The sequence below is a fragment of the Vulpes vulpes genome, chromosome 6, assembly GCF_048418805.1.
Source record: "Vulpes vulpes isolate BD-2025 chromosome 6, VulVul3, whole genome shotgun sequence".
NCBI classification, from domain to species: Eukaryota; Metazoa; Chordata; class Mammalia; order Carnivora; family Canidae; genus Vulpes; species Vulpes vulpes.
The window spans coordinates 46,418,890-46,439,820 of NC_132785.1; the positions used below are offsets into that span (position 1 = coordinate 46,418,890).

The 20,931-nt window shown below is 35.6% G+C and overlaps 1 protein-coding gene across 6 annotated transcripts in view; it reads right to left on the reverse strand.

Annotated features, from left to right (window-relative positions):
• Positions 1-20,931, reverse strand: part of UGGT2 (UDP-glucose glycoprotein glucosyltransferase 2) — a 188,006-nt gene that overhangs the window by 139,163 nt on the left and 27,912 nt on the right. For all 6 annotated transcript variants that reach the window (XM_072760866.1, XM_072760864.1, XM_026003635.2 and 3 more), the window contains 2 exons: positions 20,729-20,841; positions 9,458-9,632 (listed from right to left, as the gene is read on the reverse strand). In XM_072760866.1, the coding sequence (XP_072616967.1) occupies positions 9,458-9,632; positions 20,729-20,841 (288 nt within the window). The remainder of the gene's footprint in view (positions 1-9,457; positions 9,633-20,728; positions 20,842-20,931) is intronic.

Here is a 20,931-nt window from a genome sequence, read left to right on the forward strand (position 1 = left end):
TTGATTACCATGTCCTTACTTTCTAAAAACCTTGTCATGGCTCTAATGTTTCAATTACTCTTTTTCAAAGAAGAAATACCTGTCCTTTTTGTTATACTATGGTAACTTCCCCATTTCTCCTATGAGTTAATTAACAGAGGCTCCAATACAATCAAGTTTCAATAAAACTGTACTCCTTTCACAGTGAACTACACAAGATTTGCTATCCAGCAAATGCTATTCACTTGCTAATTATCTAGATGTAGAACTAGTGTTACCAAAAGCGATACTGAAGAGAAGAGGTAAAAGACATTAAAAAAAAAATTTGCAGTTTTGAACAGCCTGATTAAATTTTTCTTCAGGTTTCTCAATGATTAAAATATACCAAATGCCAAAAATCAGTATCTACTCTTGCAACAAGGGCAAAAATTGCCTAAAATGGAATTGTCTCCAGTACTGATGATCAGAATTTTAATATCTAATTTTCTCCTTTCTGTAACATGCAAATACAAAATGTACTTCTAAAGATTACCCCATCAAGGAAGAGAACTCACCACATTTTTTCAAATGGTAAGCAACCTGAATGAATATACATAATATTTTTAGAGGATGTCTAAGGTTCTTTCAAGCTTCCAGCCTGAAATTCTTTTCAGTTATGCTACAATCATCATCATTTGGCACATCCTTTCATGGCTTAGGAAACAGTTTAACCTAGTGTCCAGGAAACTCCCCTGAACATTCTGTGCACCTCTGCTTACTCAAGTTTGCAAGAGGGCAGTTTTGCAATCGTACATGATAGAGAAGAGGTAAAGACTGGAGGGAAGGAGAGCCTCAATAGTGTCTTACTCTTTTTACTCTCTTCTTTCCTAACTTGTCCCCCGCCCCCGTCCACCACAACCTTAAAAATATGTCCAGAGTGACTATTCCTGGGCTGTTCTATTTCCAAATAAGATGATATAAAAATTAGTTTCAGATATACAGAGAAATATTTAACACTGCCACCCACATGAAAATGTAATTTGCTAATTTCTCAGGCCCATGCTATAATGAAAAATAGCATGAGGAGACTGGGTTGCTTATAATTATGGTCATCTGAAAAAGTTGAAAATATTTTAGAGTTTTTATTTTCAAACAGGTCAATTTAAAAATGCATCTTGACTATCCACTAAAAAGACAATCAGCAGGTAGAGAAGCAAATCAAAGCTCAAAATCTACATATTTTGTTACAGTCCGTAAAAGAAATATAATTTCACAAAACCAATTTCCATTATCAATTCTGAAATATTATTAGCTCCTCAGAAATAAATGTTTATTAAATTCATATTTACTGTCTCCATTTGAAAATGTATTAATATAAAATGTGAACTGTAGTCTAATAAGTTTGGATTTGCAAACCAAAAATGCTCATAGGCTAAATCAACCAGTGAGAAGAATCTTTCTTCATTTTTCTATTTCTTCTCTCCCCATAAAAAGGCATCTGTTCCAAAGGCAGCATAAGTAACTCCATTTTATTAGAATTACATGTTGACTAGATTTAAAATATAACTCTTTTGAATGTACAATATATCATTCATTAAAAAGGTTATAATTTGATGTGACAAAGTGACAGTCGGCTAGTATAATTTCATAGTATATTTAATGGTCACATACTCCAAAAAATAACTTGGGACACTAATTCTCAATAGATGAGCATCCTCTACTGTAGGGTACATTAGAATCACTTGGGAGACATATTTAAAAAGATAAACAGTAATTTGATCTCCCACTTCCATTTCTACCCTGATATAATTGACATAAACACTGTATTACTTTAAAGTGTAAGACATAATGATTTGATAGATCTAGACAATAGGAAATGATTACCACAGTACATTTTGTTAACATCTATAGCTTATTTTTTATAGCTCATTTTTTTTCTTGTGGCAAGTACTTTTAAGATCTCTCAGCAACTTGCAAATATGCAATACAGTATTATTAACTATAGTAATCTCAGAACTTTTAACAGAAAGTTTATTCTTTCCACCTTTACCCATCATCACCACCTCTCATTACCGCCAATCTGTTCTGTTTTTTGTTTTTTTTTAGGTTCCACATAGAAGTGATATCATGACAGTATTTGTCTTTCGTGGTGGAACTTACTTCAATCAACATAATGCCCTCAAGGATCCATCCATGTTGTCATACACAAATGGCAGGATTTCTTTATTTTTAACGATATCATCCCTCTGTACACAGAAACATTTTCTTTACCCATTTATCAACTGCAGAACACCTGGGCTGTCCCCATGTCTTTATTATGGTAGGTAATGCTGCAGTGACCATGAGAGTACAGATTTCTTTTCAAGTTTGTGTTTTGTTTCCTTTGGATATACACCCAGAAGCAGAAACACACAATCACATGGTGGTTCCTTTTAAAATTTTCTGAGGAACTTCTATACTCTTTTCCATAGTGGCTACACTCCCATCAAAAGTGCAAAAGGACTGCCTTTTCTCCACATCTTTGCACCCTTGTCTTTTTAACAGCAATTCTAACAAGCATGATGTGGTACCTCACTGTAGTTTCTATTTACATTTCCTGATTAGCAATGTTGAAAGCCATTTTATGTACATGCTGGCCATTTGCATGTCTCCTTTGGAAAAATATCTATTCAGGTCTTTTGCCCATTTTTTCATCAAATTTTTTTTTTTTTTTTTTTGCTACTGAGTTGTAAGAGATCCTTATATATTTCAGATATTAAACTCATCAGATAAATGATTTACAAATATTTTCTCCCATTCCATAAATTGCCTTTAGTTTTGTTAATGGCTTCCTCTGCTGTCCAGAGGCTTTTTAGTTTGATGTAGTCCTACTTTATTTTTTTCATTTATTTTTCACTGCATTGCACTTTATTTTTGCTTTTGTTGCCTTTCCTTAGGTATCAGTTCAAAAAATCACTGCCAAGACCTTGTCAAGCGGTTTTCCCCTAGGTTTTCTTCTAGGAGTTTCATGGTTTCATATTTTATGTTTAAATCTTTAATCCAATTCAATTTTTGTGAGTGTTATAAGAGGGTTAGTTCCATTCTTTTGCATGTGGTTATCCAGGTCTCCCAGCACCATTTAACTGAGTATGCTTGGCTTGAATATTAGTCGACCATATATGCACGGGTTTATTTCTTGGTGCTCTCTCTCTTTTTTTTTTATTGGAGTTCAATTTGCCAACATATAGCATATCACCCAGTGCTCATCCCGTCAAGTGCCTCCCTCAGTGCCCGTCACTCAGTCACCCCAACCCCCCACCCACCTCCCTTTCCATTACCCCATGTTCGTTTCCCAGAGTTAGGAGTCTCTACATGTTCTGTCATCATCACTAATATTTTCACTCATTTTCTCTCCTTTCCCCTTTATTCCCTTTCACTATTTTTTTGTATTCCCCAAATGAATGAGTCCATATAATGTTTGTCCTTCTCCGACTTATTTCACTCAACATATACCCTCCAGTTCCATCCACATCGAAGCAAATGGTGGGTATTTGTCGTTTCTAATGACTGAGTATTATTCCATTGTGTACATAGACCATATCTTCTTTATCCATTCATCTTTCCATGGACACCGAGGCTCCTTCCACAGTTTGGCTATTGTGGACATTTCTGCTATAAACACCGGGGGCAGGTGTTCTGGCATTTCACTACATCTGTATCTTTGGAGTAAATCCCCAGCAGTGCAATTGCTGGGTCGTAGGGCAGGTCTATTTTTAACTTTTTGAGGAACCTCCACATGGTTTTCCAGAGTGGCTGCACCAGTTCAAATTCCCACCAACAGTGCAGGAGGGTTCCCCTTTCTCCACATCCTCTCCAACATTTGTTATTTCCTGTCTTGTTAATTTTCACCATTCTCACTGGTGTGAGGTGGTATCACATTGTGGTTTTGATTGGTATTTCCCTGATGGCAAGTGTGCAGAGCATTTTCTCATGTGCTTGTTGGCCATGTATACATCTTCCTCTGTGAAATTTCTGTTCATGTCTTTTGCCCATTTCATGATTGGACTATTTCTTGGGTGTTGTTTAATAAGTTCTTTATAGATCTTGGATTCTAGCCCTTTATCTGATATGTCATTTGCAAATATCTTCTCCCATTCTGTAGGTTATCTTTTAGTTTTGTTGACTGTTTCTTTTGCTGTGCAGAAGCTTTTCATCTTGATTAAGTCCCAATAATTCATTTTTGCTTTGGTTTCCCTTGCCTTCATAGATGTATTTTGCAAGAAGTTGCTGTGGCCAAGTTCAAAAAGGGTGTTGCCTGTATTCTCCTCTAGGATCTTGATGGATTCTTATCTCACATTTAGATCTGTCATCCGTTTTGAGTTTATCTTTGTGTATGGTGTAAGAGAATGGTCTAGTTTCATTCTTCTGCACATGGCTGTCCAATTTCCCAGCACCATTTATTGAAGAGACTGTCCCTTTTCCAATGGATAGTCTTTTCTGCTTTGTTGAATAGTTGACCATAGAATTGAGGGTCCACTTCTGGATTCTCTATTCTGTTCCATTGATCTATGTGTCTATTTTTGTGCCAGTACAACACTGTCTCGATGATCACAGCTTTGTAGTACAACCTGAAATCGGCATTGTGATGCCCCCAGCTCTGGTTTTCTTTTGGCTCTCCATTCTGTTACACTGATCTCTCTATATTTTTTATTTTCTAAAATTCTACTAATTAACATATAGTGTATTATTAGTTTCACAGGTAGAGGTCAGTGATTCATCCGTCTTATATAATACCCAGTGCTCATTGTATCACCTGTCCTCCTTAATGCTCATCACCAAATAACCGCACCTCCTCACCCCTCCAAAAACTCTCAATTTGTTTCCTATGATTAAGTCTCTTATGGTTTCTCTTCCTCTCTGATTTCATCTTATTTTTCCCTCCCTTCCCCTATGCTCCTGTTTTGTTCCTTAAATTCCACATACGACTGAAATCATGTTAACTGTCTTTCTCTGACTTATTTCACTTAGCATAATATCCTCTAGTTCCATCCACATCATTACAAATGGCAAGATTTCATTTTTTGATGGCTGAGTAGCCATCAAAATGATCTCGATCATTTAGTATCAGCTGAGACATGATTTGTGACCCAGTATGTGATCTATTCTGGAGAAATGTTCCATATGCACTCGAGAAGAATGTATATTCTGTTGCTTTAGAATAGAATGCTGTGAATATATCTGTGAAGTCTATCTGGTCCAGTGTGTCATTCAAAGCCCTTGTTTCCTATTGATCTGCTGAGATGATCTGTCCATTGTAGTAAGTGGGGTGTTTTTCCGTCTTGTCCAGAGAAAAACAGATGAACTTGAGAACAAAATACTAATATGGCAACAACAACCCCAGAGAAATATACACTCAACAAATCAGAAGAGGAACACTTGGGTGGCTCAGAGGTTGAGCGTCTGCCTTTGGCCCAGGGCATGATTCTGGGGTCCTGGGATCGAGTCCCACATCGGGCTTCCTGCATGGAGCTGCTTCTCCCTCTTTGTCTTTCCCTCTCTCTGTGTCACTCATGAATAAATAAATAAAATCTTTTAAAAAATCAGAAGAGATGTGAAACAAAAAAAAATTGAGAAAATATGATCAGACAGGTGAACAGAAGAGAGCAATAGTATTTTGGACTGTTAGAAAACTAGATCCTAAAATTGTAACAAAAGAAAACCTTCTATGTCTACAAAAAAAAAATTAAATACAATGAAAGGATAGAATCTAACTATAAAAAATGAAAATTAAAAGACAAAAAAAAAAAAAAGAATATGAACAGAACAGAGCAATACACTATGTCCTGAGTATATTTGGTCAGTTTGTTAGAAGAAATGATATCTCAAACTTGTAAAGAAAGAAAAACATACAAAAATGAAGTACTTTGAAAGGATAGAATGTAATCATAAAGACGAAAATTTAAAAAGACTAACAAATCAGGAAAAAAAAAAGAAAAAAAGAGAAAAAAATGAATATGATCAAACAGGAGAAGAGAACAGAGACATACACTAGATTCTAGGTGTATTTTTGGTCTGTTAGAAGAAACTGCATCCTGGGGCACCTGGGTGGCTCAGCTGGTTAAGCATCTGCCTTTGGCTCAGGTCATGATCCCAGAGCCCTGGGACTGAATCCTGTATGGGGCTCGAACCTGCTTATCCTTCTACCCCTCGTCTTGCTTGTGCTTTCTCTCTCTCTCCCTCAAATACATAAATAAGATCTTAAAAAAAAAGAAAATGCATCCCAAAATTGTAAAGAAAGAAAAAGATATATGTACAAAAATAAAATTAAATATAATGAAAGGATAGAATGTAAGTGTAAAAATGAAAATTAAAAAAGATTTTTAAAAAAGTTGATAAAAAATTGGTTGGGAAAGGAAAGAGAAAAAAATTAAAATTGAAAGACTAAAGAATTGTGGGGGAAAAACCCTCATGAATTATATGTGATATTCCCCTAGTGTTGGAGCTTTGCAGTTCTCTGTGATGAGTAGATTTGGTCTTGGCTGGATAGTGTTGCTTATCTTCTAGGGGAGGGACCTGTTGTGCTGATTCTCAGGTGTCTTTGCCCCCGATTGGACTGCACCACCCTTGTCAGGGAGCCAGGTGAGGTAATCTGCTCCAGCTTGCTTATTTGGCTTTTGTTCTCCAAAGGCTTTCCTCACAGCTTTAGAGGATGAGTGAAAATGGTGACCTGTCAGTCTCCAGGACCACTCTTCAGTACTCCCTCAGGGAAAAGCAGTCACTCCTGTCTCCCTGGGCTCCATTCGAACTCTGCTTACCCAGCCTGTGACTGAGTCTTTCCATAATAGGCACGTGACCCCCATTCAAGTCTCCAAGCCCTGCAGACCCTTTTGAGGGAAGAGGGGTTCTTGCCGGTTCTGCCATTTGTTGGGCCCCTGCTTGGAGAGCAGTCATGACTACCGTGTGTCATTCACAGTTTATGGCAACCTGGAGCTGAAAGTTCACTCCTCAGCTGTTTGCTGCTGGCTTCCCCTTTCCGATGCTTGGGAACTCTAGGGCACTCAGGCACTCCCAGCCTTTCTGTGACCCTGAGGATCCTGAGACCACACTGTCCCACCTGGGATTTTGACCCACTTCATCACCTGAGCACCTTTCAGGCCAGGACATGCCTCACCAAAACAGACTTCTAAAAGTTCTAAAAGTTCTGATTTGGCACCTGACTGCTATTATCACTTTCCAGAAGCAGGCTAATTGAGGCTACCTCCTGCCACGGTTTATATTCCCATATATCGTCTCAGATTTACTTCTCTGCACCTCCTACCTTGCAGAAAGTGGGCAGTTTTCTATTTGTAGAGTTGCAGCTACTCTCTTCTTAAATCTCCAGTTCACAGGTGTTCAGAATGGTTTAGTAGCTATCTAGCTGAATTCCTGGGACCAGATGAAACTAAGGTATTCTACTCCTCTGCTGTCTTGGGACTCTTTCAGTAGTTGTTACTTTTCATTCTGTAGCAATTCTGAAGAAACTGAGACTTGGGAGAGCCTCATACTGGTAAGTGGCAGTATTGGGTTTATCTGATTCTAAACTTCTTCCCTCAGCACAGAAGCCCATCTCCCATTCTTTAGGCTAATAAACTGAACTACAAATTTCAACATGCTCACCTACTAAACACGTTTCCTTTTCCCTGGTGAATGCTTAAGTGATCTATATATTTTTATGCCAATACCACACTATTTTAATACTATAGCTTTGTAATATAGTTTGAAATCCAGAAGCATGATGCCTCTAGCTTTGTTCTTCTTTGTCAAGATTGCTTTAGAGTTTAAAGCTACTGCAATTAAAATATATTTGTATAGAACAGACATCTATATTATTGGAACAGAATACAGAGTCTAAAAACATACATGCCTATATGAAAACTTGGTATATGATGGCTTAAAATAAAGACTCAACTGTTCAATAAATTATAAATTATTACCAATTATAAATTATAATTTATTTACCAATTATAAATTATAATTTATTTACCAATAATTTTCCATATGGAAAAACTAGAATTGTATCCCTAACCTGCAGCATATTCAAATACATTCCAGATGGATTAAGACCAAAACATAAAGACTAGCCCTTTATTATTATAAGAAAATACAGGAAAATGTCCTGATGATTTCGTGAAGGAAACTATTAAAGAAATATTGGATTAATTTGACTACATCACAATTATTACTTGCACTGAACCAAAGATGTCATAAATAATTTTTTTTAATACCAGAAGACCAGAAATACTATAGAAGATGTTTGCAAAGTATAGAAGATTAGTATTCAAAACATATTTTTAAAAATCTGCCAATAAGAGAAACCCAAATTATCCAATACAAAAACAGGTAAAGAATATGTATAGCAATTAACAACTATATCTATAATGATTTTATTAGCTTAAACATTAATATGCAAATCACTAACATTTCATTTTAAAACACTCTTTCCATGTTCGGAATATAGTGGTAAAATAAGCAAAGTCCTCCTTCTAATGGTTATTATGTTCTAGTATATTTGTGTGAGTTTGGTTGTGTGGGGTGGGGGGAATGGTGTGGAGGTATGAAATAAATAAAACTTGAGATATAGCAATGGGTACTATACAGTCATTAAGCCAGAATACTACATAATAAGAGTGTGATAGCAATGCGAGTTTGGAAGAGTGGGAACACAACATATTTGACCAGAAACTTGAATAAAACGGTAGTCAGCCATCCAAAGAAATAGTTAACAGCATTCTTATGCAATGCTTCATATTTTGAACTAATAAATACTATCAGTATATCAATTAAATTAGATTTCCTCATCATAATACATTTTCATTAAAAATAACTGTATTTTAAGGGGTGCCTGGGTGGCTCAGTCAGTCAAGTCTGACTCTCGATTTTGGCTCAGGTCATGAACTCAGGGTTGTAAGGTTCAGTTCCATGCTGACTGTAGAGTCTGCTTAAGAGTCTCTCTCCTTGGGCACCCTGGTGGCTCAGCAGTTTAGTGCTGCCTTCAGCCATGGGATCGAGTCCCATGTCGGGCTCCCTGCATGGAGCCTGCTTCTCCCTCTGCCTGTGTCTCTGCCTTTCTCTCTCTGTGTCTCTCATGAATAAATAAATAAAATCTTAAAAAAAAAAAAAAGATTCTCTCTCCTCTCCCTTTCCCCCACACACTCTCTCTCCCCCTCTTTCTCAAAAAACAAACAAAAAATTCTAACTATATTTATGAATTCTAGCAAATACTATACACATTATGGTTTTTTTTAATCCAACTTTTAAACCTGTTTCAGATTTAAGAAAGGAATCTGAATTGAAAGGAGTATCAACATGATCCCCAAAGATACAGAATCCCCATGTATTTTTCCACATAAAGTTCACATTTGATAGGTGTGTTAATTTTAAAAAATCTTTAACTGTTCAGGTGGAAGTTATGTAAAACCTACTAAGGAAATTACCAAACGTATTTTTTTTATAGACAAAATAATCTTGGATAAAACTGTACCTGAATATAATGCCGAAGAACATACAGAATTTCCCCATTTCGAGCTTTTTTGGACAATACTGTGTGAAATTTACCAAATGCTCTGGTACCAATTTCAGCATAGAGTATAGTCACTGGTAAGCTCTCTTTATTTGTAGGAAATTTATGATCTCCTTTAAACAGATAAGGTCTGGGCCTAAAATGGAAACAAAACACATACTTTTGTTATTTATTTATTTTGAAAGATTTTATTTTTAAGTAATCTCTATACCCAATGTGGGCTCAAACTCAGAACTCCAAGACCCAGAGTTGCATGCTCCACCAACTGAGCCAGCTAGGCGCCCCAAGACACAAACTTCTGAAAGAACTGAAAAGAGTATACTGAAAACACATCATGACCTTTTATAACTTCTGCTTATCAAACAACTTACAGGAAAAAAAATACACATATACATCTATACATATATATACACATTTATACACACACACACACACGCAAAAAAAATCACAGAAAAAGAGTTTAAACTTCCTGTGGTGAATGTTCATCCTGTGTACAATTTAACATAGTAATTTCTGTGGGAAAATTAAAAACATGTAAAGACAATATACCTACAAAATAACTTTCCTTACAATAAAACAATACAACAAACATATACAACAGAATGTAACATAAACATGCTGAAAATTTTATAGCTATATGTAAGTGAGAAAGAATCCCCATTTACTATATGAAATCTGAGGGAATCAATAGAAAGTGACTTCAATTCAAGACAAAAGAAATCTGGTTAACCCAAAACTGAATATTACAAATGTTTTTAATAAACAAGGTTTACTATTTAAATAACATATAACGGCAATATATTTTTCAATGAAAAAATTTTTTCTTCAATTAGAAGGGTATAATTTTTCATACCTCACATTTCCTGAAAGTGGGCTCCAAATAATTTAAAAAACAAAAGCACGATATCATACAAAGATTATCAGTACTAATACTTATCAGTACTTAATATGAATAACAACTCATGAAATCCTCAAGGATAAGCAAAGAAATAGAGAAGTGCTGTGGTCTAGCCCTATCATAATATCTTGATATCTTATTTGCCAGAACCTGTGCTAAGTTATATATATGCACATTCATAATGTACATTGGTACATTAGTAATATATATATTACATATATATTCTATTTTCTCAACAATTCCTTTAGATAGTTACTATCATTTACTTAAATTTTTAAGGTTCCCAGGGGTCAGACAAGTTAAATGTCCAGCACAAGATCAAACAGAAAGCCAGGATTCCAACTCCTATGGAATCCCAAACCCACATCTTTTAACAACTTACACAGGTAGAAAGAAAAACAAGATGATGAGGTTAATAACAACAAAGGTATTGAGAAATAACCTTTATGTAATGAATTCATATCTCTACAAACTTTATTCATTTACTATCTTTAAATAACTGGGTTTTGAAAGTAGGCAGAATTAGATTTAAGTTCTAGTTTAATTACTAGGTATGTGACTCTAAACGAGTGATTTGCTCTCTTTTGGGCTGATTTCTTTAACCACTCAAGAGGAGGAATTCTCACTACCTTAGTGTGTGTCCTAAAGATTTACCAAAAGGACTTGCAAATCATCTAGCAGAGCATAAAGCACATGCCTGATGCTTAAGAAATAATTCTTCTCTCATTCTTGCAAACCTCCACTTATTTAAACTATTGATCAAGAGTATCATCAAGGAAAAAAAGGAACCAAATGTTGGGTGGTATACTATCATTCATGATGAAAGTAGGGAGTATTTATCTATGTAATTATGACTATATATATACCTTATTTCTAAAAGGATACATGAGAACTTGACTGTACTGGTTGACCCTAGGGAGAAGTTCTAGAAGTCAGGAGTAAAAAAGAATCATATAATTTTCTGTATGCATACATTGTATTATTCTAATTTTTAATGTTTAAACTTAATACATTGGGAACATGGTGCTTTTGGCGTGAACTAACATAAAATGCATCAAAAAATTAAAGGGACAAATTCTTCACTCAGATGGACATAATGAATTGATTCCCTGAGGTTTCATATACTGGATGTGTGTATTGCATTCTTTTTTCACTTACTGACATAACTATAAAATTTTACAGCATGTTTACATTATAGTTTATCTTATTAAATGTTTATTATATTGTTTTGTGTATAAGTTATTTTGTGGCATATTTTCTTTACATTTTTTAATTCTCCCATAGTAGTTAATTTAACCTGTACAGAGTAAGGAAGAAAATTCTTAAAATTAAAACTTAAAATGAAAATTGAATCTTTTTATCAAGAAGTAAGATTTTATTTTTTTTTTTTTTTAATTTTTTTTTTTTTTTATTTATGATAGTCACAGAGAGAGAGAGAGAGGCAGAGACACAGGCAGAGGGAGAAGGCAGGCTCCATGCACCAGGAGCCTGATGTGGGATTCAATCCGGGGTCTCCAGGATCACGCCCTGGGCCAAAGGCCGGCGCCAAACCGCTGCGCCACCCAGGGATCCCAAGAAGTAAGATTTTAAATGTCAAAAATTCAAAAATAATATTCTATTACTTGAGCTAAATTGAAATTGATATAATCATTTGGTGATAACCACTGTTATTTTAAAGAGAAACATTTCTAGAATATTCATGAAAACTTATATACAATAAACTTTCTACAATAAACTATATATAGTAAGTAACATAACTAATTTTTTTATTTTCTGATATGGCTGGAAAATTATATAAATTACCTCTTCTAATAGAGAAATTCAAATTTTTTCTTAAAGATTTTATTTATTTATACATGAGACACACACAGAGAGAGAAGCACAGACATAAATAGAGGGAGAAGCAGACTCCATTCAGGAAGCCTGGTGTGGGACTCAATCCTGGTACTCCAGGATCACGGCCTGAGCCAAAGGCAGACGCTCAACCGCTAAGCCACCCAGGCATCCCTCAAACTCCTATTATTATAGAACAAGGCTTACCAATAAAAATAAGTTAACTTTTACAAATAAAAACTGGCTAAATTACTATTATTCCTGGTTACTGACTATTTATTTATTTATTTGTTTGTTTATTTATTTATTTATTTTTAAGATTTTATTTATTTATTCATGAGAGAGACACAGAGAGAGGCAGAGACACAGGCAGAGGGAGAAGCAGGCTCCATGCAAGGAGCCTGATGTGGGACTCGATCCCGGGTCTCCAAGATCAGGTCCTGGGCCGAAGGTGGCGCTAAATCGCTGAGCCACCCAGGCGTCCTTACTGACTTACTTTAAATCAAAATCAGTCAAGTGCTTAATACCTCTTTACTAACCTAATAATGAAAACTTTCCACTAATTGCTTGCCTTCAAATGCATCATATTTCTGGACATTATTAGCATGGAGTACTGTATTTCAGGTTTATAAGATTACATGAGTTCAAGCACCTTTACAGTAATTTTTAGTTTGGCTATCATAGTATATATACACACTCATCCACATTACTTTAATAAATTTCTTTTAAAGTTTTACACATTCATCCACTTTCATTATTTTTACAGATTTGAGAGACAGAACACTCGAGAGCAAGCATGCAGGGGCGGAAGGGGGAATGGAAGGAGCAGAGGGAGAGAAAGAAGCAGACTCTCCAATGAGTGGGGAGCCCCGTGCAGGGCTCAATCCCAACACCCTGAGCCAAAGGCAGATGCTTAACCCACTGAGTCACCCAGGTGCCCCATCATCCACTTTCATTAACACTAAAGATAGGATTTTAAAGATAATACTGTCAATGTTTAGATACTTGAAACATGAAACAAAATTTTATCAGCCCCAAGTGTTGAGTTCACAATTTCTTCTGCAACAGATGAAGAGACAAGAATGTGCAAAACAAGGAAAACAATTAGTTGCCATACTTCATAGGATCCTGTTAATAAATACAAAAAGTATGCTAAAATCATACTTCATTTAAAAAGTAAAAAGGAATCAAACTAGATGAAATTATTAAAATCATTTCATTAATTTTTACTGATACCTTGGAACTCATATGACACTAAGTCAAGTGGATTATCATTAAAAATACTGATTTTTGTCAAATCAGTAATGTAGAAGTACATTTCATAATTTATACAGGGTATCTTACATTTTAATATTAGCCTGAAACAAAATGTTTTCAAAAATTTACTATTGTTAGTAGTTAGAAAGGCTGCTAATGAAACAGTGCTAGTAGATTTAAATATTTAGGTCAAAAATAAAAGGAAAAATTAGAAGGGAAGAGATTTTCCAGAGACAAAGGTCTCCTGAATATATATTTACCCTATGCCCCAAATTCATGCATAAATATACAGACTGACACAACGTCATCTTAATGATGCAAACTCTGTACTTCTGTGCTGGGAGCAGCCTTGGGTTAGGCCACATGAAGACTGAGGCTACAGCTACCAGGTGAAAGTTTAACAATGGTGGAACTAGAATGACATGTGCCGCTTTGGGGTTTATGTTTGTATTTGGGGAAACCAGGCACAGAATGTTTTCAGTGGGGACAGGGCTTGCTTTTTTGGCCCGTTTACTGTCCCCAGTGAATATCTGCAGTGATGGCAAAGATCAGGTCCGTATAAATGCCCTTGTTCAGGTTTTATTTATTTTTTATTTATTTATTTTTTCCTTGTTCAGGTTTTAACAGATAACAGATGTTAGACATCCCATCTCTCTGAAACAGGACACACTAGTCCCCTGGGACTTATACATAGTTGGCTAAATCGGGGACCCTTGAGCATGGTGAGACCTACAGATGGATCTCATCCTGCTGCTTCGAGTCCTGTTGAGAATAGCCTTAGTTAAATGCTTTATGAGACAACAGAATGGCTGATGGGTTGCATAGTCATAAAAATTTTGAGTTTGGTCAAGAATCTGTCAGGCCCAGGTATGGACTGTTGAGAGGGGCATTATACCATAGCCATTGACTATCTTTCTGGGTGTGTTAAGACTAGGACAGGCCATTTCTCAGGGTTTGCAGCAAGAGACTTTGAGGCGTGCGTGAACGTCTTCCTCTGGGACAAGGAGAAGGTTGCTTACTGCTTGTTATAAGCCAGAGGTTCCCCCAAGCACTGTGTCCTTCTGCTGTGATACATTCCCAACTCCTTATGTTGGGTTGGTGTGGGCCCGTTTTCACCCCTGGAGAATATGAAGCCACAGGGAACTAGTGCAAACGTGCTAATGCTCATGCTGCTTATGGCCACCAATAGTACAGTTCTTTGTTTCTAACCCAAGAGTCTCTGGTCTTCTGCCAGAATCCATGAAACCGTCAAAGACAAGCTTATTAGCTTTCAGGTAAGGCAAAATCAATTCCCCAGCCTGAGAAAAGCTATATATAGCATTTAGGTTAATACATTTTTCTTTTTGTGAACCTTAGGCACACAAGCCTTAGTTTTAACACTATCAATATTCATCCATAGTGTTTTTTTAAGCAAATAACTTATTTGAATATGTATTTAGAGTAACAAATATTTTAAGTTTTCCCCTCTACAAATGTTCCTCATTCCTAAATTTCCTTAAGTTTTCATTTTCTTTCAGGTTTTCCATTTCTTTAAATAAATGATTAAAACAACAGAAAAGAATAATTCTATTACCTTTTGCATTCATAGTATTTTCTTTTTCCCTTCGAGCTAAACACCCAGTTTATTTTTTCCTTTTTTAAATCATAACACATTCAGGGCATCAAAGTTGCTTTTCTTTTCATGTGGTATTCTCACTTTCCCAATTTCCAAAAACAAAAAAAATTCCTTAATAATTTTATTTCCTTAAAAAAATAATTTTATTTCCTTGTTGGGGGCGGGAGAAGAAAGTTATACTTACTTAGACGACAATTATTGTTGCTTTCTCCTAAATACATAATCATATGTGTATTTACATATATAACACAACATCTGTCAAGTTTTAGGGCAGATCTCGAGCACAGATCTTTGAACAGAAGGTAGAGAAGAGACAAATCATTCTACCTTTTTTTTTCTTTTTCTTTTCTTTTTTTTTTTTTAGCTAGAGAGTTGTTGTTTCAAGTAGTAAGGTATTATGTTTTAAGTGGTAAGAAGTTTGACTTCAGACTAAAAAGAATGGGTCTAACACTGTGTACTTTTACAGAAATAATTCAGACTAGCAGATGGGCAGCTGCAATTTATCTTCACAGAATACAGCCCCCAAAGAGTGTGTCTTTATCTTGCCAGTTGGTAGTCTTCTAAGTGGCAGACCAGATGGGCAGGCCACTGACAACAGTCTGAGAGTCAGTATAAATGTACTAAATTTCATCAACGGGTCCAGGATTAGTCAGGAAAAGAGTATTGCTCTGAACTCTGCCCACAGAATGGAGTGACCACTCAGCTTCTAATGTTACATATTTGTGGCTTGACTGAACAGTAACGGCAGCCTAAAGATACCACCACCACCAGTAACCCAGCCCAGGCATTAAGGGAAATCACTGCGTCCTGAGGGCCCCACTGAGCCAGAAACTTCACTTGAGGAAATATTAATAGGGCACAAGGTTTGTCCCAAAGAGTAGCTACCACTTTTTCATGTAAATCTAAGACCCTGCTAAGTCAAAACAAATACGCTCTTGAATATACCATTTTCAATTGACCAGGTCCCTCTATCTCTTTAGTCATTGAATCCTATTTGATCCAGACCAAAACATAAAATATCAGATAGTAGAGTCACAAGGCTTCCCTGGGTTCCTTCAGTTTCAATTAGGGCTTGATAGCCCCTAAGAGCTGCTTTTCAAAAAGGAGTATACTTGATGACTAAAGCAGGTGGCGCTGTGGTACTTGAAACTGCCTCTGGGTACCCAGCAGTCCTTCAGACTGTGACTAAAGTTGGTATTCTATTCTAGCTTCTTTCTACTCCTGGGATTCTATGTTGCTCACCTAGGAATAGACAGTACAGTGGCAGTCTCCCTTGAGACTTCGTGAACATTCACAGCATTCACAGCATAAACACATACGATAAAAGTGCCAAACATAATTCAGTCATGGAAGCCAAAATAATAAAACTTCATCAAACTGGTCTAGAGATCATTTTAAACCCTTGCCAGTGGTAAACACCTTCCAAACTCCATCAGTTGAGTTTGGGTGTCTTTTCCTACAGGCACATATATCAAGGCGCTATGGCAGAAGCTAGAGCAAGTTCAGAAAACTGCTATCACCCAGCCAGTAGCAGAGAGTACAAAATGGTGGAAGAGAGAGAAGAGAGCTTTTATCTTCCTTCAGCCATGTGGCCCCTTGTCCTTCTTCTTCCAGAAAGCCATGTGTCTGTCAGCATTTCACCTTTGTTTCTAAAACTGTCAAGAACTATAAAAGATCTAAGGTGTGACTTTACCCTACCTACAAAACATTAAGTTAGATTTTTATCATCTCATGGCGGGGCAGTGGGCCAAACACCTAAATGGATATTACACAAATAGCAAATAGTGGGTATATTCTGCAGCTGAGGGACACTATACTTGGAGAACCACTATTTTATAGCAAGCAGTAAACAAGCCTATTCTTTCTGGAAAGAAGATCACCTCACTCCTCCAGACTGCCTGCTACAAACACAACCCTGAGGAATGGCTCAGTTAAGGAGTGGTCACAGTACTCCTCCACTTTCTATAAATCAGACCAAGAACATGAAAGGACTCATAGTATTCACTGCAGATTGCCTCTCACAAAAGTTTTATGTTAACCTTTTTTTTAAACTTAATTTTAGATTTAACAGTTGAATATTCAATATTTTAAAAATTATATATTCAGACATCAAAAATAATTTTAAGTTACCAAAATTACATTAAAAATGCACTAAAAGAAAAAAAGCACAAAGGCTGACAATTTCACAGTCTATTAAAGCTATAACTGGGGGGTAAAAAGCTATAAAGGAATTGAAGATCCATGGGGAAGCCCCGGTGGCTAACGATTTAATGCCACCTTTGGCCCAGGGCCTGATCCTGGAGACCCGGGATCGAGTCCCACGTTGGGCTCCCTGCATGGAGCCTGTTTCTCCCTCTGCCTGTGTCTCTGCCTCTCTCTCTCTCTCTCTCTCTCTGTATGTGTCTCATGAATAAATAAATAAAATCTTAAAAAAAAAAGAAAGGTGGGAAATTCTACCTGAATTTCCCACCTGCTGACCACAAATTAAAAAAAATATATATGGAATTGAAGATCCTGTAATTTGTGACAACATGGATAGACCTACGGCGTGCTATGTTAAGTGAAATAAGGCAGAGAAAGACAAATACCATATTATTTCACTCCTATGTGGAATCTAGAAAAACAAAATAAATGAAACAAAAAAACCAGAAACGGATTGACAAATACAGAGAACCAGTGGTCCCCAGAGAAAAGTGGGGGAATGGGCAAAATAGGTGAAGGGGATTAAGGAGGCACAAGCTTCGTTATAAAATAAATAAGTCACAGAGATAAAAAGTACAGCATAAGGAATACAGCCAATAATACTGTAATAATGTTGTATGGTGACAGATAATCCCACTTATGGTGAGCACTGCAAAAAGTATAGAATTGTTGAATTACTATGTTGTGCACTGATGCAAACATAACGTTTATCAACTATACTTAAATAATAGAAATAAAACAAAAATTCAATGCAGATACCCCTAAAACATAGCAGGCAGTACTTTTCAGAGAAGCTTAATGAATCTAAAACTTGCATAAAAACATTAAAACATCTGGATCAAACTCCTATGGAGAAATATATTGCTCTATTTTTTTTTAATTTTTTTTTTTTTTTTTTATGATAGTCACAGAGAGAGAGAGAGAGAGAGAGGCAGAGACACAGGAGGAGGGAGAAGCAGGCTCCATGCACCGGGAGCCTGATGTGGGATTCGATCCCGGGTCTCCAGGATCGCGCCCTGGGCCAAAGGCAGGCGCCAAACCGCTGCGCCACCCAGGGATCCCCTGCTCTATTTTTTTTTAAGAAAGGAATTCCTATGATATACTTTTCTATGACATACATATGTACAAGAATAACAGAATTTACAGAAATTACATGGTTGTAATTTCTAATTAATTATTATTATTATTATTTAATCATTATTTATTCATTTATTATTTATATATTAAAATATATTTATTATTATTAATAATAATAATAATTATTATTACAACCATAATTAATGGTTGTAATTTCTAATTCACTATATAAAGCTAGAATGACTGCTTTAAAAGGATAGCATTTATAATTTAAAATAGCTAATCTCATTGATTAAAATAGAAACATGAATCTTAATGAAAACATAAGCAATATTAATTTAACAGAAAATATCCCACACCATTAATACAAAGATAATACAATATTTTAATATATTACCATAATACACAGTATGTTCAATGAGAAAAACTTTGTATTCATCTCAATAAAAAATAATTGATAAAATATGTTATTTCTCATTTAAAAACAGAGAATTACAAAACTTTAACATTTTTAAAAACTTTAACGTTTTAAAAGGTATGAACAAATAAATGAAAGAAGATATGAATAGAAAATACATCATGTCATCTGTCGAGAGATTCAATATAATAAAGATTAAATTGTTCTTATTTATTTATGAGAGACAGATAAAGAGAGAGAGAGAGAGGCAGAGACACGGGCAAAGGGAGAAGCAGGCTCCACACAGGGAGCCTGACGTGGGACTCGATCCCGGGACTCCAGGATCATGCCCTGGGCCGAAGGCAGGTGCCAAACTGCTGAGCCACCCAGGGATCCCGCAAGATTAAACTGTTCTTAAATTAACCAATAAGCTTAGCATATTCTAATTAAAATCCTACTGAGGTTTCTTAGGGAGGTAATTTGGCAGGAGAAAACAGGATTTTTTTTTTAAGATTTTATTTATTTATTCATGACACACACACACACACACACACAGAGGCAGAGACACAGGCAGAGGGAGAAGCAGGCTGCATGCAGGGAGCCTGACGTGGGACTCAATCCTGGGTCTCCAGGATCACGCTTGGGGCCGAAGGCGGCGCTAACTGCTAAGCCACCGGGGCTGCCCGAAAACAGGCTTTAATATTAATTTGAGAGCATCAATAACAACAGAGCTAAAAAAAAAAAAAATTGGGAGGATATAAAGCAGCAATGACCTTGTACTGTGAGGTACCAGGATATATTATAAAATAATAAATACTAAAACAGCATGGCACTGCTACAAGAAACAGTTAATGTACAGAAGAGCTATGAAATAGAGCATAACATAAATATAACAAATGTATAATCAACTAGTCATCTGAAGGGAGAAATATCTGACTGGATCCTTTCCTAACAGTAACTTACATGGATTAGAAGTTTAAGGTAAAATGATTGGGATCCCTGGGTGGCTCAGTGGTTTAGTGCCTGCCTTCGGCACAGGGTGTGATCCTGGAGTCCCGGGGTCGATTCTGTATCAGGCTCCCTGCATAAAGCCTGCTTCTCATTCTGCCTATGATTCTGCCTCTCTCTCTCTCTCTCTCTGTCTCTCATGAATAAATAAATAAAATCTTAAAAAAAAAATTTTAAGGTAAAATGAAAGGAAAAACTTTAGGAAAACTACTGGAAAATAGTTTTTTCTAAACTCGAGACATTTTAACTAAGTATAAAAACATACACAAATATTTGACTACAAAAAATTAAAAAGCCTTCTGTATAATATAAAATGTAATCTTTTAAAAGATTTACAATAAAAAAGACAAGTATTGATATGAATTACTAAATATATTTTACTGTTTAATATATATAAAGAACTCTTTCAAAATTAGAGAATAACCTTAATACTTTTTAAAGTATAAATAAATCAGACAGTAGAACATACACTGGTACTAATAAATTAATAATTTCCTTCTGACTGCCCATATCCATCTGTATTAAATGCTTGGAAGAAGTTAAAAAGGTTTTTAATAATACATTATAACAAAAAGCAACTCTATACACTCTGTATTAGTGTTCATATTATTAATTTTTTATTCCTAAGTTATATTCAGTTTATATTTAAAGAGATGGAGTCCAAATAAATCCAGTTTTGCATGCTTATCTAAAAAAACAATGATTATATAAAACATATTTCATGTATTTTATGGTATTTTGGTATAATTTATATTCCAAAATCAAAAGCTAATTGAAATATTATACTGAATGTATTTGTATGTTTTAGAAAAAGACTTGAACACCTCAGATTCAGTTTTTCAATACAGTACATTATTTAATAAGCAATGTCTTTATTATTAAAAATTTTCATTGCAAGAAATTTCTGCTATTTCAACTCTTCACTATTGGCAATCATGAACTTACCTTGAAGTAGCCTTCTTTAGCAGTTTTTTAAGCTCATTAATTTTACAGGTGTGTTTTTTATGGATAACCACAAATGCATCACAGCCATCTGGCGGAGGCTCATCAGCTGCAATCTAAGATTTCAAAGATTATATTTAGCTACAGTAGTTGGTAATTAAAATATGATCTTTAAAACTCATACATTCTTTTGATTAAAATAACTC